Here is a 27,534-nt window from a genome sequence, read left to right on the forward strand (position 1 = left end):
AGAATGTGATCTCTCCTTGAATCATCCCACACAGCCACAGCTCTGGCGTCAGGAACACTGATCTGGTCAAGCTCATTACAATCTCTAAAGTACAAAACACCATCCCCTCTAGATAGCAAGGCAACTGAATTAAAAATATAATAGTTGGCTTTGCTGATGCTTGAGTGTGATTGGCAGCAGCCACAAGGCCCGTATCCTCTGCTACCATCTTCAGCACCTGCCTAGGCAACCTTTTTGTAATGCCAATCAGTCAAATACCAGCTCCATTTCTATAGGTTTCATTAAAGGGGAAAGAAAGAAGAGCTACTTAGTCTGTGCAGAGTATATTATTGATATGCTGATTAAGCATAAAGAAAGTGATCATTAACTGCAATTCACGTAAATTACAGCAGCACAGATGTGGGGGTTGGGAGGATGAAAAAGCAAGTCACTTTAATAATGTACAATAGAAATGTGATGGATAATTCATACAGGACAAAAAGAGTAGAGTTTAAATCCTACTCTGCATATTCATGTGAGTAGTTGTATTGGTTTCAGCATGATTTTTTTATTTTAGTAAGAAAGATGTTTCTAATTTGAAACATTTCTAAATTGAAACATTGAACTAAATTAGTTTTGTGTTCTTTGGGAAGTTTGGAAAATTATCTCTGTCATAACAACAGTGCATTGTTCTGCAGTCACCCAAGTTCTGACATGGTCTTTACATGTTTATCACACATATTGATAGATTTGATAGTTCTTTGGTCCTCTTTTGGGTAGTTGGTTGAAAAGTAAAAGAGGAAATCATGTTTATCTTGCTTTTGCTTACAACTAGAGAAAAAAATGTTCTCGTGTTTATTATTATTATGTAATAGATAATTGTTTATTAAACAAAACAGAAACCCCAAACCCAGTCCTGGACGCAACCAGTAAACTGGGCAAAATTAAAAAATACAGGATGGGAAACAGAGGGATGGCCTTTGATCATGAGAGAACTTTTTAGGTCCCTAAGTTTTTTCGGACCCATCTGACCTGAGAGCTAGGCATGCTCATAACCATAAACTGCGGGGCACATACTTTAGCTGCTGACTGTACACTGAAGTGCTTTGAAAATCTGTTGTGAATAATTCACTTTTTCTTAGAGCACACTCTCTATCATCTCCAATCATTTGGACAAAGCAAGTCGTTGATCTTAGTAATGGAAACTTTATTAAGTATTAGCGGAGCAGCAGATAACATTCCCTGTTTCTGTAATAATAGTTTGTGTTGTGTGAGGAAGGCCAGAACATGCATGGGGGAGATTGATTGAGAGTTTTTCCATGAACCAAAATTGGGTTAGAATCAAAAATCTTGAGTGCAAATGAGGAAAACCTCTCCTTTCTTATATTTCAAAAGCCTGAGAGTAGTTTGTCGCATTAGACTTTGCCTACCCACAAAAGTGAGACTCCCAGGCTGCATTTGTTCTGGCTACAATAATCTGCTAACATGTGGCACTGTAAAATCTTTTGGCCTTTTTTTTGTGGGGTATCATGGATGCAGTGACTGAAGAAAAGTCTGAATAAGTAAGCATTTGGGTATTGCTTGTGACTAGATGAAAACAGAGAAGAATTTGGGTGTAATTACATTTTGCTTGTGATTAAGGTATGCTCAGATAAACTGCATTCACTAGTCAGGTATTTTGGCCATTGGGAACAGCAAGTTTTTCTGTTTATATGACAGAAATTTTCAAGATTAATAATTATTTCCATGGGTCCTGGAAATAATGAGGCTTGTTTTCCTGCAGCTTTATGTCTTGTGGTTAATCGTGTCCCAGTCACAGAAGCTTTTCTTGCAGTAGGTCCTTAATACCATTGGGTTTCCTGGTGTCATGCTGCAGCCTTCCCCTGAGCTTGGATGCACAGAAAGTTTCTCTGACCTTACAAAGTCTCTGATTTTCACACTGCTGCAGATTTTAAGGACAGCTCAGCCTTCGGTTGAACTTGAAACTAGCCAAGAAATACAGAAATTTATGAGCATGACCTAAATTTAATTTTCTTTTAACGCTGATTGACATCTTTTTTTTTTTTTTTTGTCTGAGATGTGCAATTTATCTTGTCAACTTCTAAATGATACTGTATTAGAAGTGGAGGATGTTACCAAACTTAACAGATGGTTGTAAAAATGTATTTCAAAGTGAAACAAATGATATCAAACAATTGGTGTGAGACAAAAGATTGAAATTGAAAAATACTCATATAGAATAAAAAATGAAGTGCTTGTTTTTCAAAATGAAAGCAGGCGTGTTATTCAATTACGTTTTCCCTACTCATTAGCAGTGGTATTTCCTTAGTACTTCTGTTAACATTCTGTTAAAAACAGGGTTTATACATGTTTTGCCTGAGGTCTGGTCTCCTTGCAGCTTTATGTATTTCCTACTGTCACTCTGCCTTTCAGGACTTGTGTATCAGGTCTGAAATTTAAGCAGACTATTTTGATGATTGAAAGTCAAACTAACCACAGGGGATTCTGTTTTTGTGAATTGTAGACTTTGTTTCATTTTGCTCTGAAAAGCTGATTGAAAAAATAAATGCTTTCAGTTAATACACTGATTTTTTTTTTAAACTAAAATATCTGCTTTTAGAGTACATGCGAAGTATATTCCTTTCATTTTATTCTCCTTTCTTCAAAATAATATGTATTAAGAAATGATCGCTTTTACTTTAGTTTTCACAAACTCTTCCCTTCACTTCCCATTTTCTGTAGTCAAACATATTCTTTCTCCTTTGTAGACATTCTGTTTTTTTTTTTTTTTTTTTTTCCTACTGGAATAAAACTTCTTCAATATATATGTATTTCATAAATACAATGTGAATGATTTTGCTTTGTGGAGTGACATTTAAAAATCTTCCTCTTTTGAACTAAAATGTATTAATTCTGATTCAGAGCCTACTTCAGCCTGTGGATGCTTCCTTTACACTAAATCTGAACATGCGAGAGGGAGTATTTGTGCTGTTTTTTTTCCCCTTTCTCGCAGCAATCAGTGTTAGTGATTTAAAGCTATGAGAGATGCAAGATAATTATTTTCTTTATATGAATAATGTTGAACTGGTGACAAATTTATTAGTCCTGCTTTCTGAATATAATATGGAAGTTTTGATGCCTACAGAAACAGTACACGAGTGTTCATCAATACATATTTTGGTTGTATTTTAGCTTGCTTTGACTTCTGTTTGATTTGTGCTCTATCATCTTCAGCTGGTTTCTATGAATACATTTAAAAGGAAAGTTTAAATGCAAGAAGTTACGCGGAATTGACTGAACAAATGGGGGAAATATTTTGAAAAAGTTTGAGATTCCCAGTGTTAGTTCAAAATTATGACTTTAGTGCTATCAGTTGTTAGTCATTGTTATGAGAGAGAAATGCTGCTTTAAAATATAGTGCACTGATTATCCTTTAGACATGTTGATTTAATAACCGCATCCTCTAGTCCAATCACTTGAAAAATCCAGCATGGTCATAACAATTCTGTGTTTCAGTGCATTTAAAAATAGCTTTTAACTTAATATAAGGTTAAATGTGTGCTAATTTTTATTAGCATTAATGTAGGTTTCGTGATATAATTAAGGGAGAGGGAAGCTTTTTTTTTTTGGTACTATCTTTTGAAATTGGGTTTTGTTATTTTTTTTCCTATCTCACTTCAAATTAAGATGGCATTTTTCTTTTTTAAATAGAAACAACCCCCAACAGCTAAATGCACAGTAAGTGCGATGTTGTTCCATTTTTACAGTGATAATTACTGAGGAGAAAACCCCACATATTTGCCTCATTAGTCATCTTACTGATGGTTGCTGAAGTTTTGGCATCAGTTTTCCGTGGTATCAAATTAAAAAAAAAAAAAAAAAGAAAGAAAGAAAAAAGAGGAAAAGAGCAAGTTTTGACGTCTGTTCCATAACTTAAGTAAAGATCTCATTTGGATTGGGAGCTGCAGATCCTCCAGCTTCCCCTTTTTAGCATTCCAAGCTCAGAACCGGCGTTACTCCCCTCGTGGGCAGTGTTATTTCTGTCAGCCCCGTCAGCACAAACGGGCCACTTGTGGGCAGCTCTCTGATGGCCTGATCACCGTTAGCTATTTTTCCCTTTGTAAAGAAATGCTTGCTCCATCATTTTGTTGTGCTTGGACGTATTTGCATAAAGCAAAGTACAGTAATTATCACGGAACGCTGCGTTGTTTATCAGTGCAGTTGATTTTAAGACTACGCTTTCACTTTTCCAGTCCCCTTCTCCAAAGAGCAGCCCCTCGCCGCTCCAGCGCAGCCACCTGAGGCGGGAGGCGGTGGGAGCGGGCAAGCTCCCCGCCAGAGCCCGCCGACCGTTAGTGCCTGACGGGAGGAGCCGCGCGAGCGGCGCCGTTAGCAGCCCCAGGCGGCCCTCGGCTCGGCAGGCGGCGCTGTGTGGTGCGGCGTGGCCCCGGCCCCGTGAAGTGGGGAGCGCTGCGGCCTGCGCCTCTGCCCCGCCTGTGTGGGTCTGCCCTGTGTCTGCGGTGCTGCCCTTTGTATTCTCTCAGAGCAGGGCGAGCGGGCTGCGTGGCAGCACTTGCAGCACTTGAGTGGCTTTGGAGCTGTTGTGATGGAACGCGAGTCGCGTCCTTGCATTCTGCTTTTCATCCGTGATTGAGCTCTGAGAAGGATACGCTGGGGTTAAGGACTCTTTGCACCGTGTGCAGATACGATCTTATGCATAACATGGTGATGAAATGTGTGAGTTCTGTTTGGTGACTTTCGGTCCTTTTGTCTGCGTGTTGGTTTTCCCTTCCTACCTGCTATTCCTCGATATCTCTCACACCAGAACTGTGTTTTCAGCTGCAGAGGCCCAACAGCATAATTAAGACGTGCGAGTTGTCTGCTGGCACGTGCCGGTGTGGGCTGCTGTGTGCTCTGTGTGCCATTGCGCTGTACAAGGAGGGGCGGTCAGTATCGCCCTTCATCAGAGGGCTGGTGCCTGATTTTAGGCTCCAGGGAAAAATGGGAATTGCTCCATCTGTTTTCTTGTTTCTAAAGCAACTTAATAAATTAAAAGCCCAAAGTGAAGCCGCTAAATCTACAAGACAGTAACTGCTTACAGCAGTTGTAGCCCTGAGGCTTAGTTTCTAAATTAGATGTGAATATTCACATATATAACTTTCTGATAGAAAGACCTTGGACAGCAATAATTACAGCTTTTGCATTTAGTGTATTTTATCCGTTGTTTTTGACATAGAGTATTACAACTGGATTTCAACCAACAGTCTTTATTTAGCGTCTACTTAAACATCATCAATATGGACCAAAAAAAAAAAAAAAGGGAATTAATTTGCTGCAAATTCTGATGTTGCCCTAAAGTTATTACTGGTAAGAGCAGCTGAAAATGTGGGTGTTCATTATGGATCAGGCTGCAGAATGGTGTAATTCAGGATTTACTTTTCACTTGGAATCTTTTTCTAAACTTTCATATTGAAATTTGTCTCAGTTTCAGAGATGTTGATTGTTAGAAATCATGAACTGTTATTTGGAACAGTTTCAAGGAGGCTCTCCAGCCCTGCAGGATCATTGCTAATATTATTGCCAACGTCCACTCTGGCTTTGTGTAATGAACACATGGAAGCCTCTGTGGTGAAGATACCACAGACCCTGTGGGAAGCTTGTTCCAGTGCTGCACTATCTTTCAGTGGAAATAATTCTGCCTGATACCTGTCTGCATTTTTCAAGATGCAATTTGTAGCCATTTTCTCTTCTTACACCATCTGCCACTGCTGAGGAGAGCTTTACTGTGTTAAGTCCTATTCAAGACGCTGCAGTCTGCAATTACATCACTGCTTAGCTTTTCTCTTTACAGGACTGAACAAGCTCTGCTTCCTCACATGGTGTATTTTTGTCCCCTAACTGTCTGAGTATTAGTTGTCATACCATGCTTGTCTTCACAGTACCTTCCTTAACTGGAAGAGATGAAGATGTGAAAAGCCCCTAGGAGGATGGTGGAGAAGATCTAAGAATGGGATGAAGTAGGAGTGTAGGTACCTTGTCAATGTGCTGATTAGGTGTTTCAGTCTAGAAGCACTTCACAAGCTATTGCTTGTATTTTAAATACTGTTTTCCACCCAGATAACTGACAAGAAATTGGTTCTGGAGAAGTTAAGATTTCTTAAGAAGAAAAGGTAACAGCGTGCTGTGCCTTAGCTCTCACAGCTCCTAGAAATGAAGTCTTGCCCTACACTAGTTTATTTTCCAAAACCTCTTGTAAGGGGAAATTTGTCTAGAATCTGTATGTTTTCTAAGCCCTTTATTTTTTAGTTTTATTAACTTTTTCCATAATAGCCAAAAATTTTAAGCTCACATTTTCTGCCCCAAAGAGAGCTTTTATTTGTTTATGATTCAGCGGCAGGAGCTTTTTTACGGACAACACCTTTTTGATTTGAGTGGTTATTGTTTGTTTGTTTTTTTAGAAAAGCAAACAAGTGTTTCCTGAGGGTGAACAAGTCTCAAAAAAAGAGAGATGAGGTAATCATGGCAGCTAAACTGAAATGAAAGTGATAACTCTGGGTAGAATGACATTAAACAGTCATAGCATATGTGGAGAGAGGTGTTAGGTGTGAAGGCGAGTGAAGAATCTAGACTGAAATCTGTAGAAAACAACCCACATTTAAACTGCTTGCAGAGCTATTCCTTGCTGCCTTCCATCTGGAAGATGTGGAGATTCTTTCTCATGTGACAGTAGGGAATAAAGATGCCACAACAGCCTTTGGCTTCTGCAGAAGGGAGTTTGGGTTAACTCCTAGCATCCCTGCGACTCTGACTCCTTCCTTCATACTGCAGTGATGTTTGTGCCTGTCATCTTTCCAAAGCTCTGCCCTTATATAAACACCTATGTAAATATTTGCTACGAGTTGAAATAAACAGGATTCTTTCTTTTCCGCTTTTCACAGAGTGCAAAATTAAAATCCCAACCAGAACTTCAGAAGTTAATTTTCTTTGTGGCTGTGTAGTTTCATCCATAATGTGCATTCCATCAAATGTACGGGATGTGTAACCTGGCAAAGCAAACATTGCTACTGGAACTTGAGCGTTTATATTCCCTGATATCCTTGAGTTACCTGTTTAACTTTCGCTAATACTTTTGTGACACTTTATTAATAAATGTAACATGTCCATGACAGTAATTTAATTTTACTCTGAAACATGGTAATAAATGTTTGAACTGTAGAGCATTTATGTAGAAGTGTTTTAGCCCGAAGAAATGTTTAGAGGAGAAGCGGAGCCGTGCTTCTCCCGCTGGCACTGTAATTTAGCAGTGTATATTCAGAAGTAAATGGTTTTCAGATTAGAACATCCTCTTACAATGAAACCATCCAGAGGCATGAACATTAAAAAGATCAGTAGAACAGCACTGCCTAGATGAGGGACAGATGGGTGGTGAAGTAGTCAGCGCACAAAATGAACGTGCTGCCCTCGTGGAAACTTAACTGCATGCCTGGTTTGTCAGGACCATATGAATTCTGCATAATTTTATCTTGTGGACTGGGAATTGACCCATGCAACAGAAAAGGAGGTATTGGCTTTAAAAAGCAGAGAGCATGGAATTGAATGGGCTAACAGCAGTTCCCAAATCTTGGAACAAACCAGTTACTGAACTTCAGCGCTGTTGAATCTTCCATGTATGTATTGTTTTAAGAGAAGGTTGTGAATCGTCTTTCTCATGCTATAGCAGAAGTTGCGTTGTGGGTTACCCTACTTTTGAGTCCCTGAGGAGTTTGTGTTTTTAAAGCATCAACGAATAAAATGGAAGCAGAAACTGAGAAGTTCTGGAAATAAAAAGCAAATGGAAGTGTTGGTGTTCTTAAGATTTTAGGGAAATTGTTAGATACATGACATGCTAAATCTTGAAAATTCAGTTGTATATGATTGCATTAGTGCAATGTCTTGATTTAGAAGGTGGAGGGCAGCATTGAACTCATAGAGCTAACTTGTTAAAGCACTTATTATTAGAGATGCAAATTGAAACGTCTGCAATTTGTGTTATGTAGGTTAAAAAGTGGTGACTTTGAGAACTGAGCAAAGAAAATGTGGTTTTACTTGACTAGGAGTTGTGTTTTGATGAGTAGAATGGCAGGTCTCCATATAGGCAGTGTAAAAGAGTGTATTTCTGTTATTAAGCATATAATCTGTTCAGGTTTATGCCTTTTTAAAAACTCAGAGAATTCAACAGAGGGGCAAGAAAGCATCTGAACCCTCAGATTTTTTTGCAATGACTTATGTGCAGCAGTTTGCAGTGTTATGTCTGCCATTGTATTCTTTGCTACATGTATTTCATTGTTTCTGGCATGTGTGAAAGTGATTTTTTTAAAAACCATATGCATTTTAACTGGTGCACATCAGAGTTATTTACAAACACTGGTCAAATGTGACGTGTGTTTGTTTAACCTAGTTTACTAGCTGAGTTAAAGGCAATACTGTGACCAAATGTAAACATATTTTGGCATGGCCACTTGCAGTGTGTTTTATTTAGAAATCAAATTCATTTAGTAAGAAGGGCACTGTTTTTTTTTTTGTTTTGTTTTTGTTTTTTTTTTGTTTGTTTGGTCGTGCCTTGTTTGGAAAACTGATTTAAATACACAGATTCAAATCTTCTTTTTGCATTCTTTTGTAAAACAGAGATTTTGAGTTAAAGCCTTACATGTCATTTTCCTTTTATTTGCTTGTTCAGTTTCCATTAAAGGTACTCATACAGTAAGGACCAAGAAAACAGACAAGAAACTGTCTACTTACAGTTTCTTTTCCTTTTATTTATGAAAACGAAAGTGGGGAGAAAAAACTGCAAGTGATAGCATTCCATCCAACTTTTTGCTGTTAAACTTCCCTATTCTACCATGACAGGAAAAATAAAACAATCTTCCTCTCCATGTTTGTTGCCAGCAAAACCTTTGGTTTGACTGTTTTGTTGCCTTGTTGCACGTGTCCGCATTCTGTCAACAGCGTGGGAACAGTTTGTGGAATACAGCTGAATGGGAACAATGTAGATGTTTTCTCTAGTGCTCTGTGGACGGGAGGAAAAATGTTAGTGATATTGCCCAATACCTTAGCCATTCTTTCAAGGTACAGACATCCTTGAGTTGATTTGGTGACAGCATTCTGTCAAAGCTTCACCTGGCTTGAAATCGTCTTGGAAGGTCCTGTAAAATGTCGTCAGTGCAGGGATGTTTGCTGAATGTGGTGCTGCTTGTGCATCTCTGGAACACATGCATGTGTATGCAGATGCACACTCACGTATGCAATATGGGTAAAAACAATAAAAAATATACAGCAATAATAATAAAGACTGTATAGTAACCGTTGAGTCATGGCCTGAACCACTGATTGAGCACCTGGAGGAAAGACCCAGTCAGCCCTGGGAGCACAGGTGAAGGCAATTCACTGTGTGACTGGAAGGGGTGGAGCCTGGCTCCACCTCTCTTAGGCCTCATTTAAGGGTTGACTGCAACTAGGGAAGGTTCTCTTTCTAGAGCCTTCCTCCTTGGTGGAAGTTTTTCCCTGTGAACCCAGAATCTTCTGATACAGGTGAGTGATCTACTTCCCTTCCTTTGTAGCACCTTGATATCATGTTGGTCCTTCCACCTGTTGTGTAATGCCTTTTCCATTGTGCTGGTCTTTCCTATTGCTACAAAGACTAATTACGTAGGTACAATGTTAGAATTGAATCCTACTGCATTTAGCTCAATCTATTAAGAAAATGGCAATCCTGATATAAAATCTATTTTTTTTTTCCCTCTGACCCTTATAACTTGTGAAGACTGTTCCTGATTTCTACCGCATTTGGTGAGGAAGTGGAGGAGGACATAAATCTGACATATTTAACTACTACATGTGTCATGCGAGAAGGACTTGTCGTGAGTGGTCCCACTCAAGCTATACTGCACTTTGTTAACCCTTTCAGTATCTGCGCAGAGGACAGCTATTAGAAATGTCCAACTTCAGAAAAGCCTTTTAATAAAGCTCTGCATCTCTAAGCCTAGTCGGGTGAGCACCAGATTAAAAAAAAAAAAAGCATGAGGTCAGGTTTTCTCATTCCTCGCGTGTGTAGAAATGGCTTATTTTAGTAAACTTCTCTTCGCACTTCCCTTCACTTCACTGTGTTTTGAGGTGTGGTATGTAAGGGGCAATAGCAAGTGATAGCTGTCATCCTATGCAAGATGTACATAACACTGCTTGAAACTGTAGTACTTGACTTAAATTTAAAAAGCTTTAGAAGCATGTGTATGCTTGAAAGTAATTTCTTATATTCCTAGCAATTAAAATGCTTTTGGAAATCTCAAGCATGTGATTCTGCATTTCAGAGAGAAGCACTTCAGGGATGTGCATACATGTTTACTATTTTTCACTGAAATGTGATTCTGCATTCTGGTCAAACAAACAAATAAAAAGCTCAAAAAAAACCCAAAAAAACAACCCAAACCCTGCATTGAGTATTGACATTTGAAAATTACACACAAATGACTTCTGCAGTATCTCCTGTTAATGATACAGAGGAAAGTGATACAGGAATAAAACTTTGGAAGTTGGGGTGGCAAGTGCTCAGTTGCTTCTTGAGATATATATATATATATATAGAGAGAGAGAAATATAACAGAGACTTTTTAGGTTAAAGATGATAAGATGATGTTAGGTGTTCTTTGCTTCGTGGCTTCACAAGGAATGTAAGAACCATTCTGATAGGTGACATAGTTAGCTTCCCATCTTTATGATTTTGACAGTGTGCAGTAGTTGAAAAGGTTTATATAGAATAATGAAAGAGGAATAATGAAAAGGATGTCTAGAATAGTGACCCAGATAGATTGCCTAAACTTGGTTCTTAGTACGTGGCAGAATAGCTTTTATCATAGCAAGTCCATCACACTGGACAAAGTTCAGGCTGGATAGAGCTCTGGGGTCTATAGTGCATTGATTGAAGTTAACCCATGCATGAACCCATTTTTGTCACAGAAATTGTGTTGGATTTACATTGTAACTAAGAGTAAAATACAGCTGCTTGCAAGTAATGTGCCTGCACTGAATATAGAAACATAGAATGGTTTGGGTTGGAAGGGACCTTTAAGATCACCTGGTTTTAACCCCCCTGCTATAGGCAGGGGCACCTCCCTCAAGTCCAGGTTGCTCAAAGCCCCATCCAGCCTGGCCTTGGGCCCCTCCAGGGGGGAGCATCCACAACCTCACTGGTCAATCAGTACCGGTGTCTCACCACCCTCACGGTAAAGAATTTCTTCCTAATATCTAGTTTAAATCTACCCTCTTCCAGTTTTAAACCATTTCCCCTCTTTCTGTAGCTAATCCTTTTTGTGTTGGGGGCTCCAGAACTGGACGCAGTACTCCAGGTGGGGTCTCACAAGAGCAGAGTAGAGATGCAGAACCTCCCTCGACCTGCTGGTCACGCTTCTCTTGATGCAACCCAGGGTATGGTTGACCTTGTGGGCTGCAAGAGTGCATTGCCAGCTCATGTTGAATCTTTCATTAACAGCACCCCCAAATCCTTCTCTTCAGGGCAGCTCTCAAGCCATTCTTTGCCTAGCCTGTATGTGTTTGGGATTGCTCTGACCCGGGTGCAGAACCTTGCACTTGGCCTTGTTGAATTTCATCATGTTGGCATGGGCCCACCCCTCAAGCCTGTCCAGATACCTCTGGATAGCATCCCTTTCCTCTAGTGTGTCAACTGCACCACTCAGCTTGGTGTCATCTGCAAACTTGCTGAGAGTGCGCTTCATCCCACTGTCTGTATTGCCTACAAAGATGTTAAATAGCCTTGGTCCCAGAACTGATCCCTGAGGAATGCCACTCATCACCGGTCTCCACTTGAAAACTGAGCCATTAACTGCAACTCTGTGAGTGCAACCATCCGGCCAATTCCTTATCCAGCAAGTGGTGCATCCATCAAATACACTTTTCTCCAATTTGGTGACCAGGATGTCATGTGAGATGGTGTCAAATGCTTTGCACAAGTCCAGGTGGATGGCATCAGTTGCTCTTCCTTTATTCACTGACATTGTAACTCCATCATAGAAGGCCACCAAGTTTGTCAGACATGATTTGCCCTTGGTGAAGCCATGTTGGTTAACAACAATTATTTCATCTTTATTTTCCATGTGTATTAGTAGGGCCTTTGGGACAATCTGCTCCATGATCTTGCCAGGCACAGAGGTGAGACTGACTGGCCTCTAGTTCCCTGGATCTTCCTTTTTTCCTTTCTTGAAAATGAGGAGTTGTTTCCCCTTTTCCAATCAGTAGGAAAACATGACAAGAGAGTCTATTAATGTAGTTTTTTTTCCCCCTACCTATACCATCCTAGATATGAGTAATGTTTTGTAAACATGATGAACTGAAATTAACAAACTTTTATAATTCAACAGCACATTTTGTGACATGACGTTCAGTGGTCAGAAATCATGGCTGGAAAGGACAGAGGTAAAATAATTGTCTGAAGAGAAATCCTTGGTTCAGAACAACTATTAAATAACTTTGCTGTGAAGAGAGGGTGAATACAGGATTGCAGTGAGCAGTCACCAATGGATAGTGTGAGCAGACATTGGGAGTCTGGGAAGGTTATGGAATAGTTATTGATGATATTAAAATGACAATAAAATGAGAGGCCAAAATAAGTAATAAGGACATATTGTAGTATCTGAGAGAGAATGGGCTAAGAAAAAGGTAATGAAAGATCTTAGAAGTAACCCAGAATAATTTAATTCGCATGGAATTTGCATAAAATGAAAATTAAAGACCTCTTTCAATGTCTACAAATATATAAAAGTGTGTAAACAGAGTGATGCAAAGAAGATCATTTTGGGCTGACTGAATGATTTACTTCTAGCTTGTTTGGGTGACCCTTGTCATTTTGTGCATTGAAAGGAACAGGAATGATAAGGGGAAAAACAGTTGCTACCAATGTAACGTTACAGCTGTTACACAGAAGGAGATGAAACTAATGAGAAATAGAGCCAAAGAGAGTAAATTCAGGAAGAGGGAGAAAAAAGAAAAACGAAGCATCCATTTTTGTGGATGGAGGGGAAACAAAATGGAAAATGGAAAGAAAAAGAAAGGCACGTGTTATCGTATGAAATATTTGGGTTCAGAATGAAAGTCAAGCTCCAAGCTGAAGAAAACAGAGCATTTGCATTTGTCTAAGCAGTCTTATTTTAAAATATATAGCTATGCGTGAGCAACCTGTAAACTGAGAAAGGGAGCCATATGGTTGCAGCTTTTTCCTGCTGTTTGTTAAACCAATAGAGGAGAATCCAAGTATGCTTCGTGCCCTGTGGTCTTTCAAACAATACGGTCTTTTCTCTCCAAAAGGCTGTCTGTGTTCCTGGGGTCCTGAAAGGTGGAGGTGACCAATGGGCTGCTCACAGAGTAGAGTATCTTTCCATAACAGCCCTCTGGGATTCTTCCAGAAGCTGTAGGCTTCATGTTGTACGGTCACGGTGTTGCTCTCTGGATAGTTGCTGAATCCTGGCTGGACCTGGAGTCAAGTAACTGAGGGATGGGATTGGAGGGAGACAAGAATATAGGTGGGCAGCTGCTGGATCCTGCTGAGTAATGCTAGGCCCAAATTGTAACTGCCCTTATGTCATCCACATAAATTTTAATTTCATTGACAAAGTATAAAGTTGCAATCTGCTCTGATTTTTAAGTTTCAGTATTATTAAAACAGTCTGCGTTGCTCTGTATCTGCAAGTCAGTTGTTTATCTGCTGTTCAATAAAAAGACTGGTTTAAAAAAATATTAAAAAAGGACATCATGTACTGATCCAAACCAGAGGTTTTGTTGGGAATTCTGTCTCTATCTTTTTTTTAAATTGCTCTATTCCAAGGCTTAGCAGTTATATTAATTGGTAGAATGAGTACAGAATCCTGGCCAAAAGCATTACAATATATAGCAAAATTATAGTAGTTATTTCTCTAACTTTTAACAACATAGTAGAAGCTCAGTTTTTTTTCTATGAATGTCACCCACAGCAGATAGATAGCTTTATAGTCATCCATGTACTGACCCTTTTGCCTGATGAAGTGGTTGAAAATACACATAATTGATGTGCAAAGTTGCATACAGTCAATACAGTGTGCACCTTTTCTGTTTATAAGCACACATACTTATTGCATAGCCTTATAGGGCATACTTGTTATCTGTGAGCTGCGTAAATTTTGACAGTTTTGGTTTGTAATCAGTTTGTATAATGAATTCATTTTCAGGTGCTTTCAGTCATAGTTTCGCAGAAGAGAAAACCGTAAAAGAAAATGGTTAATTAAATGCCATGTATATGTTGTGAAAATTAAATTTTTGCCCAAATTGACTCTGACAGAGACAGAAAGATGATACAGTCACAGCTGTGAAAGGACTGGATGTCAGGTCATGAAATAGAACATGCATGTGTGCAGTATAATATGTATTACATCTATCCATCCAGGAACTAGCTATGGAAATGCTGTTTGGCGTTCTTGGAGCAATTTTTAGCTTTCTTTCTGCTTTGTTTGAGAAGGCTTTTCTGTGAATCTAGGGACGGAATATAAAGCATTTTGTTAACATAATAGATACCATGTCTCTTTTCCCCATGGATCTGTCAAAAGCAACTGCATCTCTTGGAGAATTTCTGAAATCCAGTGGTATGAATTCAGGCCTCAGCAGCAGGTCGGAAGGCTTGGTAAATATGAGTGTAGTTCTCACACCTAAACATGTGTCAGCTCACATTCTTCTGGATGCAAGATTTTTTTTGAGTCTTTCCATTTATCTTTTATGTTTTTATTTTCCTTATTCAGATTTCCAACCGAATTACATGGCATTTCTGAGTTAGCTTGCATATTTTGTCATGCAGAAACTTCCAGTAGCTCATTTTCTTTATTGTTGCTCCACCAATACAGCTTGTACTGCAAGTAGGAAAGGATGCTGGGAGCAAAGGCCTCCATATGTATGTAGGAAACAATAAGAAATAAGGGGGGAAAGTGAGAAATACAGGGGAAAGTGTGTGTGCAGTTTAATAACATGTTGGCTGTCTTTTAGGGGAATTTGCAAAAGCAGTATTAATATTTGAATGCTGTGGGAGTTACTTCTCTGCAGAATTTTACTTTGAAGTGACTGTGGTACATACTTGTGAATGGGATTTACCCCTTCATTAAAAAATATTGTTTTAGGATTTAAACCTGAATGAAATTAGTTGCATCGTGGAGACTAAAGTTCTCTCTCTCTCATCTTATTCTTTTCCTGCTTCTTTCTGTAGTCCCCCAGACAGAAATGGTGATGAAGTTTCTGCTGTTGAATTTCTGGATAATTCAGTACTTTGATCCACAGGGGCTCTTCTATTACAATTTTTTTATGTGTGTGCATGAATACAGTTTATCAATTCAGGCCTTTGGATTCAAGCATTTCAGGCCAGTTTTATGGAAGGAGAGTTTGTTCACATGTGCTATTTAGTTCCTTCTGCTTTTGGTTCTCATTTGCTAAGCCACTGCAAGGTCTCTCTCAGCTGTAGAATTCTGAGGATGGGAGTACCAGCAGGTCTCATTTAGCATTGAAAAAGTTTCAGGTGCCAGTACTCCTGCAATTTGTGCATTTCTTTTGAGTGCAAGGGTCTGCTTTGAATTCCGTCTAGCATTTGTGCTATAAGAGTGGTATAAAAAGCTATCCTACAAGTTGATGATTCTTTTGACTGGCAGCCAATACAAAAACTCCTGATGTTCCTGGCAAGGGGCATCTCTAAGTACAGTACTGTAATCTCCTGCTCTAGAAATACAAGTAAGCTCTAGAGACAATATATTGCTTGTTTCTGTAATCGAGTTAAATCGATAGCAGGAAAATAGAGTATTTTAATCATTTTCATGACAGAAAAGTCTGTATTACGAAGGATTTCTTGCTGCTCGCCTGATCTTCTGGTTCTTAGTGCCATATGCCAATGAGTTAGTTCTACTTCTTGATTAGAAATTTACTGTTGGTATAGGAGCTGCCACCAGTCATTTAAAAACAACCATAGCATTCCCCACCAACAACTCTGGGAGTACGGTTATAGGTTATGGCATTAAATTAAAATTAATAACTGAAGTGTGTGGCACTAAATACAAAGATATTACACACATCAAGGATTTTTATCGTTACAGATGTCTTTTCATCATGCAAACATTTACAGGATTTTTTTTAAGTATATGCAAGCTAAAAATAATCTTCTAAAAGACCGTTATCTTTTTTTCATAAGATAATGTTTATTATGTTAGAACAAGTGCATCTAATCCCTGGCCCTTGGACCCCATGTGACCTAGCACAGCTAGTAACGTGGCCTCACAAAATTGTAAACTTTTAATGTTTATGGAATCAAAAGTAGAACTTGTGTCAGGACTTGAAGATGAAAAATGGCTCACAGATTTAGCATTTTTGGTGGATTTGAGTCCTATTTTAAATGAGTTAAATGTGTGTCTTCCAGGTGAAAATCAACTTATCTGTGCATGTTTTAAGCTGTTACCGCATTCAAAATTAAACTTAAATTATGGCAAGCTCAAGTGTTGACAAATAATTTTATGCATTTTGATAACATTGGCTAAACACAGTCCTGTGAACAGTGAAAAATATGCAGCTGTGCTTTCTGTTCTGATACAGGAATTTGAAAATAGATTTAAAAGTTTACAAAAAAAAATCCTCAATGTTTTGATATATTTGTGGCTCCATTTCCAGTTGACATATATTTCGTATACAGCTCAAGACAATTTCTTTTCACTCAGTGTGGCTCAGGCAAGCAAAAAGGCTGGAAACCTATGCGCTAGAACCTGCAGTGTGCTATATAGTATATCAGAGTGGCCAAGTGCAGTGAATGTGAACTGTGGGACCTACTGTCAAGTCTAGAAAACTAGATTTTACTGTAACGGAAATCTTATAATAATACAAAAATGGTACAATTCCTCCCCCCCCCCCCCCCAAAAATAAGTATTAAAATAATTCAGTTTAATTCAAATGAAGGCTACAGACCAGATCAGCGTATTGATAGTGAGTTTTTTTATGATTTATGGTACTGGAATGAATGTGAAATTAATTTAATAGTCATTGATCTTGTACTGTAATGTATTGACAATGTGTAATGTGATATCTGTCTTCCAGATTTTGGCTGCTTTCTTATTGCTTTTAAAGGTTATTCCTTCTAACTTTACTTTTTTTTCTTCATATGAAGTAAGCAAGCCTTCTGGCATTACTCTCTTTATTGTTGTGAACGATTCATTTGGCTTCACTGGCACTAGATTATTTGGTCTGGACTGTTTTCTTCCTAACTTACATTTGAGAAAGCAAGTGTTCATGAAATGGTTTGTTTCAGAGGTCTGCAAAACAAAATAAGATCTACTTGGTGATTCCATTTTTTGTCATGCATGCAGAGATAAAAATTTAGGTGGTAAATTCCTCTGAGTCAGTTAACATTAAATTTATTGCTTTCATTCCACAACTCCAAATGATTTTAAATTGCTTTTTTGAAAAATCATTAAACCACATAAATTTTTTTTTATTTTATATACTTTGGAACTTAAGTTGTCATATAGGCTACATTTAGACATGACAAATGTGGTCAGTTTAATGCTAGTTTTTAATGAAAGTATCTCTAGCTATTTGGTGCTTATAGGTACAGGAAAACTCTTGTAGATACTGTTCAGAGCTTTTGAATATTCTTCTGGTCCATCTGCTGGCATAACAGCTCTGATCTGAACTGATTCAATAGACCACAGAGTGGTCGTTCTTTAGGCTCTGGCCCTTCTGCACACTGGGATAAGGAGCTCGGTTTCACTGACCGTTCTGTGAGCCCCCAGCACTGAGTCTTCTGGTGGTGCTCAAGTAAATCCATCTATGATATCGAAGTCATGAGAACAGGATGTGCTTGTGACTGACAGGTAATTTGCATTGAGCTTTTCCAGGGTTGCGGCATAATTTCAGTTAGCAGGCACAATTATCGTGTCTGAAGGGTTTTGAATGTGTGTGTGCTTTAGTGTTTTTTCTTCTTTGTTGATTTAAATATTAATAAGAAATTTTTGGGTGCAACTCTGATCTCAATTATAATTAAAAACATAGCATTATCGTGTTGGTTTCAGAGGAATAGCTCTTATATGCTGCAGTTATAGCGCTGTATAAGCAGTCTTACATTTTGTTGGTTTTCTTCTATTGTGTGTTCCCCACAGCAAAAGAGTAGGTGCTTATTTTAGAGTGTTGTTAATAAAATCACATTTTCATCTCAGACAATCACTGCACAGATGCGAGCAGATGTATAATAACAGCTAGAATGCTTACTTAATGAAGTTGAACTGTTGTTATGGTGCTTAATCACATCGGGCTGATTTGGCATTTTTTCAACTAAGAAACATCTCCCTCCTTTTTTTAAGCACAGGTACATCATTGATTCATGTGAAATATTACCTTTTTCTGAAATGAAAGTAGTCTTTTTATTATTTAGTGATAAATAACAAGAGAATTGGCTCATTGCACAGCTGCTGTTATTCTTACTAGCATATCTCTTTTCACAAAGAAAACAAAATGCTATCAACCTCTGACTGAAAAAGAATCACAAAAAAATAATTTTTGGGTGGAGATGAGACAGGAAGAAAATTGTTTTTTAAGGGGAGAGTAGTTTTCTTTTCCTTGATGGTGACTTGTACCTGTTGCTGTAGTGTAAAATAAGAGTTAAACAAATGACATAAGAAGTGAATTTACTAAGGTATGAAGTTTTCAACTGAACTCCCATACTTTGAAGTATGATTTTTTTTTTTACTATCTATCTCAAAAAAAAAAAAAGTGAAGGTTCTTAATACTTGGAGGTAAGTAACTTGTGTAACTATTGCTTCTCTACTCCTTGACTTGGATTTTCAGATTTTCTGCTATGTCATTTTGAACAGAAATTCTGTGATCTTTTGTTAATGTGGTTTGATGCATTCTAAGCTACAAGGTATTTTTTTGTGTTATCACTTGCAAATAGTAAATTGAGTAACAGAGAAGCTTAACTAGTTGAGAATTAGCTAGTAAAGCTGTCCAAGGAAGCTTCACCAGAATCATTAAGTCGATTAGTGGGGCATTGACATGCAATTGCAGAAACATGGGTGAGCTAAATACTTAGACTTCCCCAAGAATCTGTCAGAAGTGTAAATTGCACCAAAATCCATGTATTTGAACTCCTGTGACAAATTATCACTATTTATCTACATTGAGTGTACCACGAAATGAATTACTATGGTCCTTGAAAGTTGGGGGCAGGAAGAATAAGTTGCAAGATGCAAAAGATATTGCAGTGCTTTAGCACTTTCTAGCTTATCTGGAATTGTCCCATGGTAGATCTTGGTTTCAGGAAATGCAAGCATTTTTCAGTGTTCAGAGTTCAGTGGAATTTTCCTAGCAAAGCAGTTATAAAAAGTAGCAAAATTAAAGCATTTTGATGGGAGTAGGGGTTGCTTTAGGAAGAAAAAATAGTGTTTTATCATGCAAGATTGAAGACTGCTGTTCAGTCTTACGCACCACCTTGCAATCCTCTACAAAACTGTATTTAATTTTAGTTTTAATTTGTGAAATGTGATCTGTATGCCATGCATTCATGATGTGTTTATGACTGATAAATATCAGCTGTCATAATGGCACATAGCATTTTAGAGGCTTAGCTTTTTTGTATAATTATTTTAAATCAAATATATCTACTTTCATGGTCAAATAACTGAATATCCCACATCAGAGGAAAACAGAAAAAGTATCATTGTTGGTGTTGTGTCTTTTATGACCTGGAGTTTGTCACTAGGATAATTGCCTTGCTGATTTTGAATTTGCACGAGTATAAACAATGAGCATGAGCCTTCATACAATATTTTTGTAGGATAAAAATAGTTAAGGCTGTATTTCAATCATACCCATAGCTGTTAAAGTTTATATCATGTGAAAAATTCATAGACAATATTTAGCAGGAAAGGTGTGATAAGAGAGCATAGGATATTAAGAGATTACATATCTGGAAAAAGATATTGTACTCAGAAGCCGCAATGTGGATGCTGAAAAATTAAAATGGAAAACTATCTTGGAAATGACTTTAAGATAAAACGGGGGAAACTTGGCACAACTAAAGGTCAAACAGTGACAAATTTTCCGTGTGAGTGATAGACAGGGCTTCATCAGTTCCTCCAGTTTTCTCCTGCTCTCTGCGCTTACTTCCCACTGGTCTTGAATGCTGAGACAAACTTTCTTAGGGCTGTCTTAAGATGTTCTTAAGATATATTTAGGGCTGTGGTAGGAGCAGCAGTACAATGTGAAATCAGATACACTATCTTCCTAGCTTTTCTGGGAAACTGAATTGCAGACTGTTGTTAAGGTCATGAGATAAAGCAGCCTCCCAGTTCCTTTTTTCTGGGCCACTTTGACCATTTCTGTCATACCATCAGCCATGTTTTCTCCCTGAATTATATCCATTTAGGTCTCTGTAACTGGCACCCTATTTCACAGCATTGCTTTTTCCCAGAGTTTGTTGTAAATACCTGATTCTTCTTGTCCCATTGTTTTTAGCTTGCTTGTTCAAAGCAATGGACAAGATTTTATCATCTTCAAATACTGGTTTACTCAAAGCAGATGTTCTGTGACAAAGGATTTGAGGGTGTAGCACTGAAGAGACAAGAGGAGCCTCTTGACAGGAGCAGTATTTAGAGGAAAAAAAAGTGAGGATTGTGCAGGAAAAAAAAATCCCAGTAGTATCAGGCCACTCAACTGACAAACCAAGTGTGGTTATTATGGTGAGATTTACTGACAGTAGTCAGTGCTTAGGTTGCTCTGATGTTATAGTGGAGCTTGTAGTATGGTTTTCTGTGTTAACTGTTTTACAGTAAGATTTCACTAGTTTCTAAACAATGTCTGGTTGTAATAAAATAAGAATAAAATATTTATTGGTAACTCTAGTAATGAAAATGAGCATAGAGAGAGCTGTAAGATCCAGCATTAGATTGAAAGGGAACAGGTGGATCAGGAGCAGAAGTGCTTTTAAGAGATCAGTACGAAGGCTCATGACTCAACCGCTTCTTTGGGCTTAGTTTTGTAACCAGGAGGGAAATGTGCTTGTAAGTACAACAGAACAGGAAGCACTATGCCTTACGGTGGGGTTGCTGCCCAGCATGGTACTGCAGGGATGGTGTGAGACCCTGGGAGTGTGAATACTGGAAATTTTTGTGTTTGGGTCATCAGTAAGGTCATCAACTACAGCCCTTCTAACCATCTGCCACAGAAAGAAGCAAACTAAACCCAACTAAACTGGGAAAGCTAGAGGTATAAAAGGACACATTTCCATCCCCTCGATGAATGAGCAGACTTGGATCCCCGAAGTACGTGTTCTAATACTTTGTTCAACCTAATTTTCGAATTTCAGCTAATGGGATTTCCTCTGAGAGATCATTTTGCAGCCTCCTTTATATGTCTTGCTGTTATGAATTATTTGCTAATAATGTCTTCTGGTTCTTAATAGGACTTTTTAAAAAACGACGAGTACTCAAATTTTACCCTTGTGAATCATATGAAACAACTTATTTTGTATGTGTTTGCTCTTTAATTAGCTTAATGTGATCATTTTGGTTTAACTCTACTTAGCAAAGATATATAGCTCTCTAATGCCTCTTTCTTGCATCAATCTGCCCAATTTCCTTTCCTCCCCCCACCCCCAAAGAATTCTCTCCCGTTATCAATCCCCTTCTATTTACAGTAAAAAGCAAATCCACTGGTCAGTCTCCAATTTTTGAACTGATGGTAGTAGAGGTATCATTTGTTGGAGAATAAAATTATTTCACCTGTAACATGTGTTTAGCAGTGATCAGCAGTGAAGGTCAAGTGACATTTGTGAGGATGGGAATATATGAATCCCCGGTGGTTGCAATGGGACAGCTCAAGTGAATCCAGAGAAACGTATGAAGTATTTCAGAAGTAATTGTCCTCTTTGAAAATAATAGATCACTAGTATTGTGTGCTCATTCCTTGCATCTTATGTGATGCAAAACTGAAGTTATGCTGAACTCTGATAGATTAAAGAGTTGGTGAAAGGAGGAAGACGCATTTTATGCAACAGTCAAGAATATTAGGCACTATTTATCACGTGGGAGGTTTTTTCATATTTTGATATCATCAAAGGAAACAGTGCTTGTACAGGGGATTTAAAAACCCTTCTAGGCTTGGGTTGTGACAACTTGGTTATCTCTGATTCCAGAGTACTTCAATTAGTGAACAAAAGGATATTTCATGACTTGCCTTTCATAAGCATTTTAAGGAAAATGCATTATAATCTTAACCCTGCAGACTGTGATTTTTATATAGAAAATCAGATTAGGCCAAATTAATCTTTAAATAAAAAATTTAAATATTATTTGTATTGTGTTTTGAAGCCTGTATTTTTATATTTGTTTTACTGCTTTAACATTGCAATGTGACAAAGAAAAAAGGTCAGTTCTTCTAAGAGCATTCATCTTTGTATTACTTCAGCTGTGATGTGGATTCTTCCTAATTATGTTCTACAACTTTTAAAAAATAGTATTTGTTCTTACCTAACTTACGTTCTAATTTCTACATGTATATGTCAATTGTAAATTTTGTGTATGGTGGCAGGAAAGAAAACTTTTTTCCTTCTGTTGCTGAAGAAGCTTAGTAAGCTCCAACTTGAAACATGTTAGTTTGATTTGTCTCCTGTCAAGTTTCAGAACTGTTCAGATGGTAAACTTCACCCATTAATACCGTATGAATCCCATTTTAATAGAAGAGCTACTTGTAACTAATGTTTTAAGGAGATATCCAGAAGACAGCTTGAATGTAGATTTTTCTGTAACAGTTTTTCATCTTTTAATAACATCTTAAACTTTGCTACTGAATGTATTATATATTTCCAATTTCTCAACTTTGATATTTTTGTTGTATTGAATCTGTGGCTTAAACAATTTTAGAGCATGGCAGAACTGATTCTGGCATGCCTTGCGCTGTTCACTCAGCAGTGGGGTCTTTCTTGTCCCTGAGAGGGCTGATATTTGTGTATTGATGCCTGAGTTGGAGGAGTTAACGGATGGTTCTTCCTGAGTAAGCAGTGCTTCTGATTTCTACGTAGGTTGCTTTGGTTATGTGTTTTCCTATTAGAAAACTTGTCAGGTTGTAAAATGGAAAGGCATCTTAAAAGAGAAGGAAAAGGAGGAACCTTGTTGGCATTTCATTAGAAATGTTTAACACATCAGAAAACTACTAATAGAAAGGTTAAATGTTGAATCTTGAATTAATTTAAGTCCACAATCAGCCCAGATCACTGGTGGCAAGAAGTTTTTGTTATAACTGGCCCAGACCTTGAGGTAAATTATGCATAATTATTCATAACTGCTATTTTTGGCTTGCTTGCGTTTGTCCTAGACCTCTGCCTGAGGAAACAATTTGAAATAATTAGTGTGCGAGTGCCCTGACAATGATGAATGAATCAAATGCATCTGGTGCCAAATGTGGATCTTGATAAGAAGCAGATAACTTTGGCAACTGTGGATTTTTTGTTTTTAAGTCTCTGAGACTGGGAGCAGTTTGTTCACTTTATTAGGCTGACATGCTCAAGGTAGAAAATTACCACTCACTGTGCTGTGATCAAAGTGCAGCAAGGAATTCTGGCACTGCAAACGCGAAGCAGTTCTGCAGACTGTGTGCAAACATTCTGGGCAAAGAGAATGAAAGGGATATTAAGGCGGAACATTTTGAACGTGCAGGGCAGAAAAGCCAAATGTTAATGTTCCAACAGTGAAATGCATTGCTTATCTTACATAGGTTGCAGGCACATTTCATGTAAATATTTAGCAGCATAAATACAGCCGTATATCATTACTTAAGGAAAAGCAAAAGCAGAAACAAAAAGATTCTATTCTGATTTGTGCATTGTAACTTAGTTAATACTTCTGGAGTCTTTGGGGTTGTTTATTTCTTTTTCTGGCTGGAGTGCTTTCTCTCTTCTGTGTAATCAATTTTATGTGGTTTTAGATGTGGATGAGTATGAGGCTCTTTTCAAATTAAAGTGTTCAATGAAGAGGGGATACAATGCATTTCAATTAGTGTACCTGAGATAGCTCATTTTTACTTTGTTGGATGAGTAGAAGAACTCTTAGTAGTTTTGCATTTGCAAAATAATGAATTGAATAAAACGAGGGCATGAAGTAGCATTCCTGCCAGTAACATAATGACTTATCCATGACTGGGTTATCGCCTATGTAGACACTGTTGCTTCTGGATGCTGCTTTGAAATTCTAACACTGGGGGTAAAGTTCTGAGAAAGAAGGTGGCTGTGAATAAAGACTTTTGAGGCCAAATTGTGATTTACAAATTGTACAGAAGAGCTGACAAGCTGGAAGGAGAGCTGTTTTTTCTCTTTTGTTTCTTTTGGATAAAGCTGTTACAATAAGAATTTAAATTTTCCACCTTAACTTCTGGTGCACATTCTCTCCTTTTAAAAAGGGATTTTCTTGATGCCACTTATTTTATTCATTTGGTTGTTTTCTTAAACTCCATCAAAGCTCAAATAGGAAGAGTTTCAGCTAGCTAGCTTCTCGCTAGTTTTTCATCTTCTGCTTCTGTCTGCACTTTCTGTCTGTTCTTTTAGTGATGTTCTGTTGATGAGAATCCTAACCTTTCTCTATCTAGACAGTGGTCAGTACAGAGCTCTAGCACGCTGTTGATGCTGTAAGCAGAGTATAGGTATAAGGGATGTGAAGAAATGTTGGGCCTATCTAAGCAAAATAATGACAAAGGTTGTTTGCTTTTTCACTTGTTCTTTAATCTCAGTGGTCCATGGACCTGTTTCTCAGTATTTAGTAGTGTGAAAGTGACTAAGGAAAGGAAACATTGCCAATGTTTGGAACTCTTAACTGGCTAATTAGAAACCTTAAAAGAAAGGGGGAAAAGTTAACCCCAAATATTAAATGCTGACTGACTGCATAAGCATCATTCAGCTTGTGCACTTGTTAAGGCAAAATGAGTGTGGATCACTTTATGTAGGAGTCTCTGTCAGTGCTTTCATTCTGAACTCTCCCCATGGCTCTCCTGATCCCAGCTCACAATGTTGCCCTGCTCAGGCTTTGTCTCTGCAGTCTCAGCTCTCTGCTGAACAGGTATCTTTGAGATGTATCTGGGCGTGTGCTCCATATCCACCATATCATATCCAGGGATTTCTTGTCCTGTGGCCAGAACATGGAAGACAGCTTTTGGGTGCTCTGCACAGTGGCTGTCTTCAGAATTATCTGAATCCAAACCAGAGCTTACTGTTCAGCGTGGTTTCTCACTCTCCTTGATCAAAAATATTCTGGGGGGGGGGGGGGGGGGGGGGGGGGGAGGGAATGTATAATCACCTAATTAGGCTGTATCTTAATGCATATGCACAGTGGAGCAGAGTTAGGTTTCCATGTCTCAGAGAGTGCACAACTGATTGATGTTTCAGTGGCTCCATGAAGAATGGGATGAAATGATGCTATTTTCTTCGTTTCTGTCTTTCTAAAGATCTGGTGGAGATATTTTCTCTCAGTAGAGGTTAGCAGCTTTTTAGAAGAGTTCATAGTTCTAGAATCAGCCTACTACATGTCTTCTCCATTGTCAGGATGTTTAGACCTGCAGGGCAAGCCAAGTATCTTGCCTCATCCCTGCTTCCTGAGACCACTTGGCATTACATGAGTGATGGGGCAGGGGTGCTGGCTTTTTCTTGGTAGGCAAAAGCATTAGCTGGTAATGAAGTAATTTTCAAAAGGTAATGCTTAAAGTACTGAATAAATCGTTTTGCAAACTGAAAGGAATAAGAAAATAAGAGATTATTATTATGTTAATAATATTTTAAAAGGTTATAGGCATTCCTAAGTTGTTCAAACTGTTTATAATTACAAAGTTTATGTAGGTTTTTACTCTTTTGAAAACATTGCCAAATGTTGTGAAATGCCACTGCCTGCCTCTGTTCACTCAGCTGTATTTTCTTATTCACAGTGGCTTAAAATATAATGCAGTTCAGATTTTTGTCAGTTACTGAATTATACCAAGACAATTAAACTTAGCAGCTTGGTTTGCAAGTGTCAGAACAAATCCATTTTTTATTTTTTCCAGATTCTTCTCCTACCTCTTGCTTACCACAGATGTCATTCATAGTAGTGCCATTATTCTAGTGTCCGCTGCTATTATTTCTGTCATGTTTCAGATTGATTCCTCTATACAATGACTTCCTCATTTTAGACTTGTCATTTTCCTTTGCTGCCCCTTGAATGCTAGCAGGCATCAAAAAATGTGGATGATTGTGTGCTTACAGTAATGGCAGCTGTTGAGTCAATCTTCAGAAAGGGCACTGTGTTTCTTTCCTTTATCTCTCCACTGAGTTACAAAGCCTGTAGACATCCTTTGAGACCTCAGCCCCCTAAGATTCAGTTGAAATTGGTGAGGCAATTTCAAAGTTGACAAGGGTAGTTGGCATAATTATGTAAGCCTTGTTTCTTATGGAAACCGGACTAGATCATCTTATTTTTGCCTTTTGCAGAGGAGGTGCTGTGTGAATAGCTGAATCCTGTCTGCTGGTCTGTGATCTTCAAGTTCTCCAGAGTGTGTTACGTAGCTGTCTGATTGCAAAAGTGTCAAATTCACATGGAGATCTGACTGGAACTGAAAGATACATGAAATTGTTTTCAGTAGCTTTTTATTCCTTAAGTGTTTGATGAGTTTAATGTAGGACCTATACCGGGAATTACATGGAGTATATTGTGCTTGTAGAAGGTCACCTCTCTAGACACCATAACCTTTCTGAGTTTGGATGGCATGCAAATATCTTTTTCAAAAGCCTAAAAGCATTTTGCTTTGAGCATGTTCTTTGGAGGCATTCTTGAGAAAATGTGTGTAACTTCTGAAGCAAATGCCAGCCTTCGTGATATTCTGCTGGTCTATATGACAGAGCAAGGATCTCTTAGTAAAGCATGCAGTTAACCCAATAAAAGGGACTCTGAGAAGTTCAAGTTTCTTCTTTTTCTATTAGCTTTGCTTTGAGAACAGTTCTATTCCTCTTTTTTTTTATCCCAGCTAAGGTAAAGGAAGATTTAGGAGACTTCTGATTCTAGGTGGATGTGTTCCTAAGCCAGGTTCCTCTGTACATGTGTTCATAGCAGACTCAGTTGCCATGCGAAGGGGTGAGTCTTGATGAATATTTCTCTTCTTAATGAGTCAAAATCATGAAAATGTTGATTCCTCTGTTGATAACTGATAAGACCAATTTATACTTCTGGTAATTAGAACGTGAAGATTGATTGTATTGGGAATGTCTACTATCCCAAGTAATGTATTTGCAAGTGAAAACCTGACAGGTATCATAAGGTAAAAGCAAATGTGTGTGGAAACAGGATCAACTGCTGAAAATGATTGAATGTGAAATAATTGAGATGAAGGACTTTTCCTGAGTGTGAGAAGTGAGTGCTATCAAGCAAACCAGGAAGAGATAATGTTTAGTTGTTTGCTTCCTTTGTATTGCTTTTAATAGGTTTTTTTTTGCACTTACCTTAGTTAGTGTTTGAT

The 27,534-nt window shown here is 38.1% G+C and overlaps 1 protein-coding gene across 4 annotated transcripts in view; it reads left to right on the top strand.

The window, feature by feature from the left end:
- Positions 1-27,534, top strand: part of EPHA3 (EPH receptor A3) — a 216,107-nt gene that overhangs the window by 19,797 nt on the left and 168,776 nt on the right. The window contains exon 1 of one of the 4 annotated variants that reach the window (XM_021401453.1): positions 4,402-4,716. The exons of 2 other annotated variants lie outside the window; for them this stretch is intronic. In XM_021401453.1, coding sequence (XP_021257128.1) covers positions 4,693-4,716 — 24 coding nt within the window. In that variant the 5' untranslated portion in view covers positions 4,402-4,692. Of the gene's footprint in view, positions 1-4,401; positions 4,717-27,534 lie in introns of those variants that run through there. One more of the 4 variants, XM_021401461.1, reaches the window with a different exon arrangement.

Source organism: Numida meleagris, chromosome 1 (assembly GCF_002078875.1).
Source record: "Numida meleagris isolate 19003 breed g44 Domestic line chromosome 1, NumMel1.0, whole genome shotgun sequence".
Taxonomy (NCBI): Eukaryota; Metazoa; Chordata; class Aves; order Galliformes; family Numididae; genus Numida; species Numida meleagris.